The following is a 15,036-nucleotide window of genomic DNA, read 5'->3' on the forward strand; positions in this document are numbered from 1 at the left end:
AATTATGGTACAGTGTCAAAGGATGGGGGAAACAGATGAAAATCGCATACTGGACACCCCTTCAGTATTGGAGTCATCAAAGAACCTACAAGGAGTAAGGACAAAAGTCAGACAGCCAAAAGAAGAGATGAACTAGAGAGGGAGTGTTGACGAACTTCGGGTAGCTGGGATAGGCACCCGACCTATTCAGTTAAATTCCAGAACCATGAAACAGAAATAAAACCAATCGGTGAAAGAGTCCAGGCTGAAGAATTTAAAATGCGGAGGAGCAGATGCAACCCTGGTGACTGTGGTAGAGTCCTACCTTACACAGATGTTTCATATTCATACACATTTTCAGCCGAGCAGATACCTCCTCTAGCCCCTAAGGGCTCAATTACCCATCCCCAAAGGGCTTCAGTTACCTCTGTGCTCACCTCAGCAGTGAGACGTGTCAAAGAAAAACACACCCTAATGTGCTTGAAGAGAAGGGAATGAGGGATGTGGAATGTTTTTGAAGCCTAGGTTTAAAGCTAGACACTGAGAACTTTCCTAGAATGTGTTGAAAGTTGCAGTAGAAAGTCCTGTTATCTTTAATGGGAATTTCATGGCTAATTCCCTGTGCAATGCTGAAAACGTGCCCCTTAAATGTGATTTATTTTTTGCCCTAAGATATATGCAGTGAACCGCGTATTCAGTTTGGCTCTGCTGCTGCTGCCAGGATCTCTCTCCAGCTGTTGCCCGTTGCTTTTCCATTGTGTTCAGTTGTTTTCCATGGTGCCCGTCTCTGCTTGCCGTCTCTTTGCTTTTTTTTTCAAATACTCATTAACCCCTTGTCTTTCAGCTCCAGACTATGAGACATAGGAGTTAGTACAGTCATGGGAAGATTTCATCAGTACTATCTCTTTGACAGGAGTCAAACAATAATGTTGAAATTATCAATAGACACCCGGAAGTTATATCTATAAAATGTACTGGAAACTTGCCTGAATGATCACTGGCTTTTGGATTGCACCTCTTGTTAGACCGCCATTCAAATTCTCCTAAAGGGAGAATGTAAATATTTAATATTTTATTATCCATGCATACGTGTCTATAAGTGAATTCTGTATTTTTGAAAACAAATAACTGTTTGCCCTTTTTTCACGAAAGAGTATTTCCATGTTTCATTAAGAAAAGTGCCTTCTCTTGGGCTTCCCTGGTGGCGGAGTGGTTGAGAGTCCACCTGCCGATGCAGGGGACACGGGTTCGTGCCCCGGTCCGGGAAGATCCCACATGCCGCGGAGCAGCTGGACCCGTGAGCCATGGCCGCTGAGCCTGTGCGTCCGGTCCGGAGCCTGTGCTCTGCAGCGAGAGGGGCCACAACAGTGAGAGGCCTGCATACCGCAAAAAAAAAAAAAGTGCCTTCTCTGTTATAGGGGAACAAGGACAGAGGTATTGGGTTTTTGAAGTCCCTGCTGACTGGTGGCAGTTTTCTCAAGCTTTTCATTTATCACAAACACATTGCTCAGGGTGACCAAGTTGGACACGATCGATCAGCAGAGGTCCTTCCCATATTCTTTGTGCAGACACTCTGCCTGTGTTGAGCCATAACGGCCACTTTGGCATTGATTCCTATTTAACGGACTGCCTTAGCCCTCAGATGGATAGTTCTTCCTCCGTGTGAGGTAATGAAAGGAAGCAGGGAAAATAAAACCCTGCAACAGTCAACAATTAGTTTCTTCAGTCGGGCGCTTCCTTCTAATGGTCAATATACTTTTCACAGTGGTGCCCTGTGCTCAGTAGTTAGAAGTAATTAGAAACCAGAATAAATGAGATCACTGCAGGAATGAACACGCCTTACCCAGCACAGTGCATTTTATATAGAAAAATGCACATCTGTAGTAGAGAAGGAACGCAATCTTCCTTCAGTTTATTTTTACTATGGGATTGCTTTACAGTCGATAGAACTGTCCAGCAGGTTTCAAATCTAGTTTCTTTTTAACCACGAACACATTTCAGTACCATGAGGTCTACATTCGTAGTGAAGTCGTTTGGTCTGGCTGTATTAGTCTCTACCAAAACAGTGCATTTAGCATGCAATGCTGAGACCAAGATTGGGACTGTTGAATTATGGATGTGGGGAGTTGGGGTTCTCTAAAAGCAGTGATCTATGTGATGTGATTTTGGTATAATGGAAAGAGCTCTGGGTTTTGAATTAGAAAACTGGTTTTGAATCCTGTTATTTACTGTGTGGCCGTGATTCCATCATGGTCTCTCAGAGATTTATTGGTGGAATGGGAATAATAATTTCTTTTTGCAAAAGGTGGCATGAAGATTAAGTGAGTAATATATGTGAAAACATCTACTGCAGGACCTGGCAATAGTGTACACTCAGTTGTTTCTATCTTCATCTGTGTTTCTGGTGGTGAATGCATCTTCTCATTGCAGAGGTACAGATATGAAATGAATCTGTTTAAAATGACTAGATCATACCTACTAAAATAGGGAAACCTTGTATGTAAAACAAAATCACAGTGGTTGCTAAGAGAGTAGGTCTTAATGTTCTCAATCACAAAAAAGAAGTGGTAATTGTGTGATGGAGGTGTTAGCTAACTATAGTGGTAATCGTCTTGCACCATGTAAGTGTATCAAGTCAACATACACAACTTTAACCAACACAGTGTTATATGTCAATTATGCCTCAGTAAAGCTGGAGAAATCACAGTGATGAGTCACAATAGGATGTAAGAAGAGTATGAAAAACATGAATTCACTCCTCTGACCTATAAGAAGTAGAATACACAAAGCACTGGACCCTGTTGGAGCTTATTTTTAGAATCCTCCATTGATAGCTTGTAGAAAGTTGTTCAAGAACAACAGAACGGGATCCCCTTGAATTCAAGGATAGGAAGTCTTCTTCCCTCGTGTCAAAAATCAAGAGTATGTGTTAGAATAACGACAAGTACTTAGGACTTGGAAAGAATCAGGTGCTGGCATTTGTTTGTGCATTCATTCATTGAAGGACAGAGGAGTTATTTATGGAGCACTGCTATGGGGCATGCACTGTGCTACCCCAAACTAGGGTAGTAAGAGGTCCTTGCTCTCGCAACAATTCTGAGGTCTTGACAAGAGGACCACATTGGGAAGCCAGCCAGCCAGCCATACTGTGTGGCACCAGTTTACTTTAATATGGACAATAGGAGAAAGAGAGCCAAAGGATTGGGTTTTTTAATGAGGTGACTCAAAGAAATGAACACATGTGTTTGAAACTACAGGAGAGGCTAAGCATATATAACATGTCATTTTGACAGTGTTAAAGAATTGATTCTGCAAGGGTTCCAAATGTATTCTTCTGAACCTGGAAAATAGGTAAATGATACATAGACCATTTTGATGAGCGAATAAGCGTTAATTAATAGAATTAATGTAAGAATAATGAATCAATATATTATAATACATAATTTCCAAGCATTAACAAAACTCATTGAGAGTTGTTCATCAGAAGCCATGGTACGAGCAGTGATTAAATCCTGAGAAAGGGAAATGCAAGTCATTGTTCATGAAAGAAAAGCTATATACCATTTAGAAGTTGTAGGGGAATCTGTGATTGTTCTTTTACTAAAATTTATTGTCTCTACAGTTCATTTATTACTTTACCAAATTTATTTAATAAATGAACACTTCTTGAACAAATAGATGGCAATGTAGAGTATAAAGAAATGAATTGTATCTTTTAGGAGTTACGTATAATACGGTGGGCATGAATTAGGAATTCATGTCATTTCTTTTCAATAACTGTATATTGAATGCTTACTTAATCCTGCTAGGAAGTATGCTAGGGTCTAGGAAGGTTACAATCAATACAGACACTAGTCTGGCCTATTGGTGGTGGTGTAGTAATATTAATGAAAATTGCTAACATTTGTTGAGAATGTACTACATGCTATGTCCTGTGCTAAGTACTAGATATGAATTATTTCCTGTAATCCTGAAGACAACACTCTGAGGTGCGTACTATCATTAAACTCAATTTACAGATGAGGAAACAGTTTCAGTAGCTTAAGTTAACTTGCCCAGAGTCACAGAGTTTATTAGCAAATTTAAGATCCAGCTTAGGAAGTGTGCCTCTAATGCCTGTATTCTTCATCCCTACACCTTTCAGACAAGCATAATATAGCATGACCAGAGGCATGATATGTGACCCAAACCAGGGCATCTGAGATCATATCAGGAAGAGAGCAACATATGAGAACTGTGAGAGGAGGTGACTTCAGAGAACTGTGAACAGTATAGTTGAAGCATGGAGTAGAAGTAAGGAAAATCAGAGACCATATTGTGAAGACTTTGTATTTCAAGTTATGAAGTGGAAAGCCATTGAAATGCTTGCATTTTCATCTGCATTTTTAAAAGATCGCCTTTGATGAATAGTGGGAAGAGGCAAGACAAGAAGAGTCTGAGCCAGGTTGCACCAATCTAGGCAAGAGTTGATACTAGCAGTGCAGCCAGAGAGGAGAGGTTTGAGGGATAGTAAGAAATATGAAATTAATCATTGTGAAAGGTGCTAGAGTAGGTATATTAGCACGTGGACCTGCCGCACATACATTAATCTCTTGTAATTGATGAGTTTGGTTTGAACGGCTTGGAAGCTTATATCTCAGTTTGGAGGTGAAACGGGGTCATCATAAAAGACTAGACAAAGATTTTAGGAAAGCAATAATTTTAATCTCGACCACATCTTCTTCCTTTGGGAAGGCTTTGCAAAAATGGGAAGGTTGAAGACACTAAAAATATCGCACAATACACCTTTAAGGAATTAGATAATTTCTGCATCTTACTTCTTCTAACAACTTTCTTATTTCTTTGAATGCTGGCACTTAATATTTAAAACTCAGTAAATATGAGGATCTGGGATTGCACCGTACTTGCTATACCCATTACTACACAGTGTCTTTTAAACAATGTTTCTAAGAACTAACTCATCAGACACTTTAAATTATAGTAACTTGGTAGCACATTTCAAGAAGTTTAACATTTAGATTAAATTTTTAAAAATGTTAATGGAGAATCTCTCACTCAGATATTTCCTACAACTGCTTGTTTTTTGTTTTTACTGTCTGATTAAATGGGATTATGAGAAAAGCACAAGGAAGAAGTAAAAATATTTGGAAACTGAGCAGAATCATTTACATTTTTTCCAACAGGGAGAAAATGTGTCTTTAGTTCAAAGATTGTTGAAACTAGTTTGCCTTAGGCTCTGTAGGACTGAAGTTCAGATGATGCTGCAGAGTGCTTAAGACCAGGTGATCACAGGCTTCCATCTGTCATAAAAAGCTTCTGGGTATGAAAGAGTGGTGGGCAAATAGCAGTAGTATCTGCTGATGTTCCAGCTATTTCACCTGCTTTGTTCTCTTGGGATTGAAATAGTCATTATTGTCCTCTCCAAAATTTGAATGCTGCCCAGGTAACTTCAGCTTAATAAAGTATCCTGGAGAACCACGGCTGATTAGATTCCTAATAACTTATTAGTGACAGTCACTTGAACAAGGATAATGGACCTGGCTTTTAATTAATACAATACGGGGGAATTGATTTTACGTTTTAAGATCTAAATCTGTAAGATTCTAAATATAAACAGCTGTAACTATATAAAGACAAATAATTCATGGGAAGAATGTCATCAAAGAATAGGGTCTTCAGGCTGTCTTTATACGTAGATTCTGAGCCATGCATTTTTCCCTAAGAGAATTTTTTCCCTCTTATTTTTGCGACTAAAGGCAGTATCACAGTTAGAAAGGATGGTGAAAATGAGGCAATACACATGGAAATCCAGAGCTAAAAAACAAAATCAAGACTCTGATCATTGGGTGGAATTCTACAGTGGGGCAAAACTCACTGATTTCAGAATGGTTAAATATTTATTTCACTTTATATTCATCTAGCACAAAATCAAATTAACCTGTATATGAATGCAAATAATTCCAAATGAAATATTGAAGTAAATATTGAAATACTTAGCCAGTTTATATAGATTGTTAGGGGACATGTCTAATGTTGCCTTTTCCAGAGCAGATCAAAACCATTGTTTGGCATATGGTCCTTTAAACTCGGAAACCCCAACATACGCCTTTCAGCTGTGGGTGTGTGTCTTCCATTTATCATATTTTTCTAACAGGAAATTATCCTGCTAATTATACTGCGCTAGCACACACAAAAAACTGAACATAACTTATCCAAGTGCCTCAATTCTATTATTATGGCACAAAAGAATGAAAAAATCACTGCTCAAGTAACTTTTTAAGTTGAAACATGTATCCCTAAATTCAGTGACTCCAGTGGGGTTTGTTTTGGGGCACAGTTCTTACTGGTAATTGAGTATGTAACATTATTGAGGGATACAATAGACATTTTCAAAGTAATATTCAGTCTCATTCTCAATTTTTAAAATATGGAGAAATAAAAGCAAAGTATCCCTTGTGAAAGATGGCATTTTTCTCTCTTTAATTACCTTTTAAGTTTTCTTGTTTTTCACTTCAACATCTACATAATGTGAATTTAAGGCAAATTATTGTGGCTACAAATTCAGAGATCATCATTACACTAGTTTTTCATGTGTTTCATTTAAGGTGTCAGTTTATAATTAGGATCTGAATGCCCCTCCTCCACTATTAATAACAAAGTTTGGGACCACCCAAGAGAGAACAATATGGTTAGCTGCCAGGCAGAACATCAGAGTTCCTGGCAGTGAACGTGCTGAAAGTCAGCAAAGAAATCCACAGCTCAAAGCCATAAACATACCGTTGTTCTGGTTTGCCATGTCAGTTTCACTGTGAGTTACTGCATCACCCTGGTGGCCCAAAAGGGATGATGCATCTCCCCAAGTGTTCAATTTGATGCACTTCAACCCTTGGGAGATTGGCTTCCTTGTTCAGTACTGTTCGAATCAACATTAAATGAGGCTTTAGAGCTCTGGAGGTTTTAAATTGTGATTAAAGTAAAACTGGTGTTTTTGTCTGTGATCATGGTAAATGACCAAATATGTAGAAGGTCCTCGCATTTGGAGAATCTTTTATCTAATTTATTATAGAAATGTGATGAGTCATCCTAAAGGAAAAGATTAACATGTTTTTATGAAAAGATTAACACATAACCTGCTTCAAATAAGAATTGCAGTCTTAAAAGTGAACTGAATGTAGTATAATAGATATGAGTTAATAAACGGTTGAAATACAATATGTTGCATTTAAACCAATTTAGGAAAACTAAGCTTTGTCTCTCCAGTGAGACTGGGTTGAGGGAGGGAGGGAGGGGGTGTTGGCTGTTGCTCATTGCAGTCCCCTGGCATCGAGAAATAGGACTGGCAAACAGGAGACCATTTCACATGCTTTTCCTGACCCTAAACTCTACAGTTCGACACAAAATAAAGTTGATACTGGATGTTCTAGGATCAGTTGGGACAAACATATGAAATAAAAATCACAGAGATTCATATTAGCAAGTGCCAAATGATAGTCATGTGAACTATATTTCAACCAAACCCCAATTTATAAAGGAGATGTTGGTGAAAGTTTGTCATGAACTTCATGTAATTATCATAATCTAATAACATCATAATCTTGTGGAAGAATTGACAACACATTTCAACATCAACATTATTTTAAATTTAAAAATTGTTGTCAAATATGAAAACCTCCATAAGGTTCTTTTGCATGAGGACCATAATGTATGGAAGAATATTCCACAGAGTAGCTTCTGGCTGTATACATTCCAACCTTGTTTCTCCTGCACCACACACAGTCCTGGGTGCACCAGGATATGAACACATTGCATTACAGCCTTGGGCCCTGCACATCCTTTCCAACCTTGGGTGAGTCTGTACAATGCGCAGTAGGAATACTCTGGAGTCCATTCCTACACTAGGATATTGTAATAACCTAACTATAAGTGACTGTGAATCATATCCATAGGTCCCAGTAAACTTAGCCTAAATGGACCCCTAATTCTACTTACTTTAGCTCAGTTCCAGAAAGAACTATGGCCATTTGAACATTGCAGAACATGACAGAGGAAAGTTGGGACATAAAAAGACAGCAGTCATAACCATTTGCAGTCAAAACATTTGGCTTTTGCAAATTTGTAAAAGCATATGACTATGTGAACAGGTTGCTAAGGATCCTATGAAAAGGGGACTCTGAAACTCAACGATTTTAGCTTGAAAGGAAATCTACTTCTGCCAGCACTTAATGGTACTTGTAGTTACAAAGTAGACACTCAAAAATAATTTGTTGAATGAGTGGATGAATAGAAAGTTACCTCTTTGTGACTCTTCCATAGCATTGCTAAATCAAAGTGCTTTTCAAATTAAATTGGACCCATTGGCCACAGGTTACATTTATCATATTAAAACTATGCTAAGTCCCTGAGTGATGTAGGATCTATTTTTAATATGAAATATGTCAAGAAGATTTATTCATTCTAAGCACAGGTGTATTGACCCTTTCCTTTTTTCTTTCTATGAGGAAATGCACAATTTCTGCATAATTTTGCAGCCCTGTCAAGTACACGTTCTCAGGAGTATACCCTAAGCAGAGCTGTTACTTGGGATGTCTTATTACTAAAATCATGGAACAACTTTCCTCAGTGTATATGTTATATTTGCCTTTTTATGAAGGACAAATTCTACACTGTGACCTTTATTTTATTTTTTTTATTTTTGTGACTCCAAGAGAAAGAATTGTCTAAATTTTTAAAATGATATTGCAGCTGGAAGGAGCTGAACAATTGAGAGCCCATATTTTCCAGGACGGAGTAAAAATGTAGATTTATTTAAATTTTAATTTAACTGCCTAATGTGAGAACAGAGATAGTTCTAGAAAGGAAATTCGCAGGTCAGATAAGAAATCTCCTATGGAATGGGATTTGCTTAGGATTCCTGGCCTTTGGTCTGTTTCCTTCATTCTCTTGCCCAGAATTAGCAGAACAGTCTCACTGGTAATCAGAGAAGTACCTATAAAATCAAATGGTCTCTTGTAAAGCCTGACCCTGAGTACACATTTACGCACCATCAAAAAACCAGGTGCGGGCTTCCCTAGTGGTGCAGTGGTTGAGAGTCCGCCTGCCGATGCAGGGGACATGGGTTCGTGCCCCGGTCCAGGAAGATCCCACATGCCACGGAGCGGCTGGGCCCGTGAGCCATGGCCGCTGAGCCTGTGCGTCCGGAGCCTGTGCTCCTCAGCGGGAGAGGCCACAACAGTGAGAGACCCGTGCACCCCAAACAAGCAGACAAACAACAACAACAAAAAAAAAAAACAGGTGCTACTCTCTGGATCTGGAGTCTTCCAGAGAATGCCAGAATCAAAATGCTTCTTGCAAATGCTGAATTTTTCCATTTGACATTCAGATTGAGATAGTTGAGAGAAGATAAAAAGCTATGAGACAAATAATGGTATATTGGAAGCAGAGTTGTGGGCTTAGTGCTGGCGCTCTTCCACATGCTTAATTTAGGAGAATGGAACTCTGTGATGCTGCGATGGAAAAACTAGGCCTCCATTGGATAAATCAACTGTGAATCGAATAGGCAATATTTCTCTTGTTGACCTGGCTGTCTCTTTTAAATTTTTTCACTTTTTAAAAATTTCAAATTAATGGTGGGACCTAAATGGAATATACACAGTGGTTAGTACAAAAAGGCAAGTATAGACGAAGCCATCTTCTCTTGATATGCTGGTGAAATAAAACTTATGTATCCATTTTAAGCTAGATTTTTCTATTAGATGATGTACATGTGATTGGTTCTAAAGGTGTGACACTTTGCGGTACCCTGTCCGAGAGCATGTTACGGGCCACGTTGATTGATCAGGAGATTACAGTAAAATCTTTTAAAGTCTCTGGCAGATAATTTGCTGCTGTACTGCTGTTTACTACAGCTTGAAGTAGAGAGAAATAAATCAGTTTAAAAAGGTTAAGAAAATGGATAAAAATTACAGGCTTCCTGTTAAAGGTCCTTCACAATGAGCAAGTGTTTGTTGTAAGTTGATGAGGGCAAGTCAGGCTTTATCAGGAAGCAGGGACATATTTCAGGATGATTAGAAAAAGATCAAGATTTTTCTTAGCTTCATTCAGCTGGTGTAATGAGCCTTATTGGTTAAAATGTTAGGATCAGTAAGGACTTAAAATTGAAGTAGAGGAGACCTTAAGGAGGAGGAAAAGGTTGTGGTGTGTGGAGTTAGCTGACAATTAAATGCGTTGTAAAAATTTGATTTTTCTTGAACATGAACTGTCAATTATAGCTCTAGGCTTGCATTGGCATATGCATGAAGGTACATGTAATATACAATTTTATATTCTTGTCAGACTCGTACATTAAATATTTATAAACATCGTATACTACTAGAAGTTAATTATAAAACTTTAGCCCATGTGAATATGTGTTCTTAATGCTTTCTAAAGAGTTCTCTGTTAATGTTAACGAGGAAGCTGCTTTTCACGTCATTTAACAGCCAATGGAACTGATCGTGCTTCTCCTTAGAATGCAATTATTGTAATAATAAAGTTGCATTTCGTCAGGTTCTTTCTAAAATTACAGCAGTAGTGTTTTAAATCCGTTTCTCTTTTTTGCAAGTCATCAGTATCTGAATCTACCAGGTGTACTGGGCTTCTGTGGTACAGCCTCACAACCAGGGATAAATGAGTTCGACATTCCTCATATAATTGCACTGTAGAACTTTCATTTGTAGGGAAAAACTAAATAGATCTAGAAAAATACATTTGTAAAATACCAAACCACAGAGAGGTAACTGCAAAAATGGAGAAAAAACAATCAAAATACTAATAAATAGAAATATGAAGTGAAACAAAATCCACTAATATAGATGTTAGGCAAAACATCTAAAAGTAACGAACATTTTTATGGAATGTATGCAGAAGGTACCCCTAAAAGAACAATTCAGAGACCAGCACCTGAAAATATTATCAAATACAGAGGGTTCTTAGGTCCCTAAGGGTTGCTATAGAGAAAAATGTAGAAGAAAGTAAAAGAAATGCCCTAAAGGGAAGGAAGAGGACCAAGGCTCACCAATCACTGAATTTGGGTGCTGAATTCTGAATTTTCTTTGGGGCTGCTCTGGGCACCACATTGCTGAATAACTCATTAAAATTTCCTTTTCAAAATGTTAGTCTTTTGGATTGGGTCCAAGAAAGACACTTTTAAAAAAAAATTCTGACCTTAGTGAATATTAATTTCACTTTTTTCTAAGATATTGGGTATAAATCAGTATAATTCTATTAACTATGAATATGTAAACATGAATGAAAGATATTAGTAAGTCATTTCTTTTAAATTACATGAAATACCAATAAAGATTCATATCTGATGATAAAATTTATTATAATTCTGCTTACTTAATTTTCTGTGTATAAACTCTCTCCTCAACAGAGTTCATGTTTGTTTTCAATTTAAATACTTAATTTAGGACCCCAGCAGTGTACCTCTATAATCTATTTTTAAACAAGTGTTCTGTGTAGAAAAATCAGTGGTCTATTGTCTAGTTGTTTTGAACTTGGCTGGTGCTATTTGATTTTGAAATTCATGTGGGAGAGGAAAAATAATTTTTCCTCTACTCTTCTGACTTCTCAGTTGAGACCCCTGTAACAAAAGACAGATTACCAAGAGAAAAACGACAGACGTTTATTAACATGGGTACCTCATGAGTGCATGGGAGATACCCAGGGAAAAATGAGTACTTCTCCCAGGAGGCATACTGTTCCACCCTTCATTAGCAGCCCCAGATGTCTTGAAGAGCTTAACGGGGACTGGTAGAGTTTGACTTGCCCTTGCCTTTGCCCACAGGTGCACCTTGAGCGTGACCCTGGAGCAGGCCATCATTCTGGCCAGAAGCCACGGACTGCCTCCTTGCTACATCATGCAGGCTACAGATGTGATGCGGAAGCAGGTGAGTCTCACAACACATTTTAGGAAGTTGTTTCTCACGCCCTGGATTTGAAGGTTCCTTGGTTCATTTATCAGGTATCTGACAGGTACCTGGATGTGGCAGGCACTTTTCCAGGCTCAGAAAGTGAGTGGTGAACAAGAAACACTGTTTCCTGGGGAAGAAGACCGCACAGGCATCTTTCTGAGGGTTCTCCAAGAAGCTTAGACAACCTGAGAAAAGGGAAGTCTAAGAGGTAACCTGATGGAAGAAGGGGAGGTGGCCAGGCAAATGGACAGAAGTGGATTTGGGGCAGCGTAAACTACAAGATAGAAGGACATATGGGCTTCCCTGGTGGCGCAGTGGTTAAGAATCCGCCTGCCAATGCAGGGGACACAGGTTCCAGCCCTGGTCCGGGAAGCTCCCGCATGCCACAGGACAACTAAGCCCGTGCGCCACAACTACTGAGACTGCGCTCTAGAGCCCGTGAGACACTACTGAGCCAGCACTCTAGAGCCCGTGCTCTGCAAGAAGAGAAGCCACTGCAATGAGAAATCCACACGCCGCAACTAGAGAAAGCCCGCACGCAGCAACGAAGACCGAACGCAGCCAAAAATAAATAAACAACTTAATTAATTTTTAAAAAGAAGGACGTGACATTTTCTGGGAGCCGCAGGTGATTTAGGAAGGCTGGGGAATAGACTGGGGAAGGGGGAGGGGCAAGGAGGAAGAGGACAGAGTCGAGGGCCCTGCTTGCTTCTGGAGATCTCAAAGGGACTTCTGCACCATGCTAAGAAGTTTGTGCCTTATTCTGAAGATAAAGCACGTACCTCAGATTTTCCTGCAGAAGATGAAGAGCTGCCTTTGGACTGTCTTTAGGTCACTGAAGTACTTATAGGTGAGAATACACTCTTACAAAGTGAATGAACTTTCTTTTTTTTGGCTGTGCCCCACGGCTTGCGGGATCTTAGTTCCCTGACTGGGGATTGAACCCGCACCCTCAGCAGTGAAAGCTCGGAGTCCTGACCACTGGACCACCAGGGAATTCCCTGAACTTTCTGTACAATAGCTCAGTAGTATTTTAAGTGTGGTAGTTTGGTTTTGAACCCTTAAGATTCTTTAAAAAGCTAACAAAAATGCACTAACCTCTAATGTACCGATTATTAGGAAAATGTGCTTAATCTAGTAGAAAAAACACAAGTCAGTAGAGAGACAAAAGAAGTTAAAAGACATCAATTTTATATTTTATTCTGCCACCTTTTATTAGGGCTACCTCAGAAAATTGATTTAACAAATCTCTCTACTTGCTGATTGGGTTTGAATTATCCAGTGATAGTGAGTGACTTAATTTTTAAGATACACTTTTGTAATCATGTCTGCTTTATTTACTAAAGACTTAATGTATAACTCTCAAGCAAACATATAAATCCCTATGGATTTGCTCCCAAGATTACACTATAGAATGTCAACCAAGTCAAAAGAAAAATCCATGGAAACAGTCCTGAGTGAGGCCAGCACCCAGCCTGGGGTCTGCAGAGATGAGGTGGAGCAAGCACATGTACGTTGGTGCTTCGGGTTGAGAACTGCAGAGCTGAATATTGAAAACCAAGATCTCACAAGGTCCAAGAGGGATTTGCTAAGTAAAGGTCAGATCCGTGAGAAGCACATGACACAGTGTGGTTCAGCTAGAAAAGGGCAAATACAGATGCAAATGGCAGCAGGTTTGGGAAGGATTTTTTTTTGTAGATATTCAAATTTGGTTTTAAAAAGTAGATCAAAGTAAACTTGTGATTATCCATATCAGTGTTGGGATTTGGGTGCTAAAACATACAGCAAGAGATTAAGCTTTCAGTTTCACTCTGTTGCTGTTAGAGTGAATTTGCAGTAAGACTTGGAGGAGCTGTCTCCAAGGGAAGACAAAGAGACTGATAATTGATCTTTTTTTTCTTTTTTAATAAAGTTATTTATTTATTTATTTATTTATTTTTGGTTGTGTTGGGTCTTCGTTGCTCTGCGCGGGCTTTCTTTAGTTGAGTCGAGCAGGGGCTACTCCTCAATGCAGTGTGTGGGCTTCTCATTGTGGCAGCCTCTCTTGTTGCAGAGCACGGGCTCTAGGCACACGGGCTTCAGTAGCTGTGGGACGTGGGCTCAGTAGTTGCAGCGCATGGGCTTAGTTGCTCCACAGCATGTGGCATCTTCCCGGACCGGGACTCAAACCCATGTCCCCTGCATTGGGAGGCGGATTCTTAACCACTGTGCCACCAGGGAAGCCCCGATAATTGATCTTTTTAAGAATAATAAAGTAAAGAGGTCATTATGAGTTGGCTACATATACATTCTTACTACATGGATTTGAATAATCAAAACCTTTAACTTCTTACAACTGAAAACTGAGATAGATAAAATAAAGATGGGAAAAGTAAAAACAATATTACCTAGGCCTTAATGACTTATTTAACTGGTTCAAGCCTCTTTAAAATTTATTTGTATATTAATTAACTAATAAATGATTATTAGTTAATTATTAGTTATTAATATATCATATATTTATAAAGTATAATTTTAAAAGACTGAAAACTTATGAAGTTTGTAAGTTGATTTCTGAACTACAGTATTTTTCAGTGTTTATCACTCCCTCCTCTTTTTTGTTAATAAATCCATTTAGGATGGGTAGCTTCCTACCTTTGTTGCTTGTTTCTCTGCTCCAAGTTATGACACCTCCAAGTGGTTCTCAGACAAAGACCTGATTTCTGCCTTCTTTGTGAAAGATCTTGGAGCCTCGGGTCCTCTCTTCATAGAAATTGGGGTGGACTGGTGCCCAGGGGAGATTTTTGCAATATTCCTTCTGTGGCCGATCCTCTCTCAAGTATTCAGCAGTTACAGGCAGTGGGATTAATGGCTGGGATCCAATCTACAAACCAACTCTTACCCATGTGGGATCTGAGTAGTTCGAACACAAGTGTGAATAAAAAATCTAACTTTTCTGACCCTTCTGTCTTTTAATCGTTTATATTCAGCTTTCCAGAGACAGAATGGTTAGAATGTTTACCTGGTTAATGAATAATATTTTCTAAGATCTTTAGTTTATTTTTGAAGAACAAGGAGCTTTTCATCATGATTTACTGTTCTTATTTCTAATTGCAGTGTAGAC

The 15,036-nt window shown here is 38.9% G+C and overlaps 1 protein-coding gene across 2 annotated transcripts in view; it reads left to right on the plus strand.

Moving 5' to 3' along the window:
* The window catches only part of PREX2 (phosphatidylinositol-3,4,5-trisphosphate dependent Rac exchange factor 2), a 279,954-nt gene that overhangs the window by 247,932 nt on the left and 16,986 nt on the right, over positions 1-15,036 (plus strand). For both annotated transcript variants that reach the window (XM_060115599.1, XM_060115600.1), the window contains one exon: positions 11,807-11,909. In XM_060115599.1, the coding sequence (XP_059971582.1) occupies positions 11,807-11,909 (103 nt within the window). The remainder of the gene's footprint in view (positions 1-11,806; positions 11,910-15,036) is intronic.

This window comes from Mesoplodon densirostris, chromosome 13 (genome assembly GCF_025265405.1).
Source record: "Mesoplodon densirostris isolate mMesDen1 chromosome 13, mMesDen1 primary haplotype, whole genome shotgun sequence".
Classification (NCBI taxonomy): Eukaryota; Metazoa; Chordata; class Mammalia; order Artiodactyla; family Ziphiidae; genus Mesoplodon; species Mesoplodon densirostris.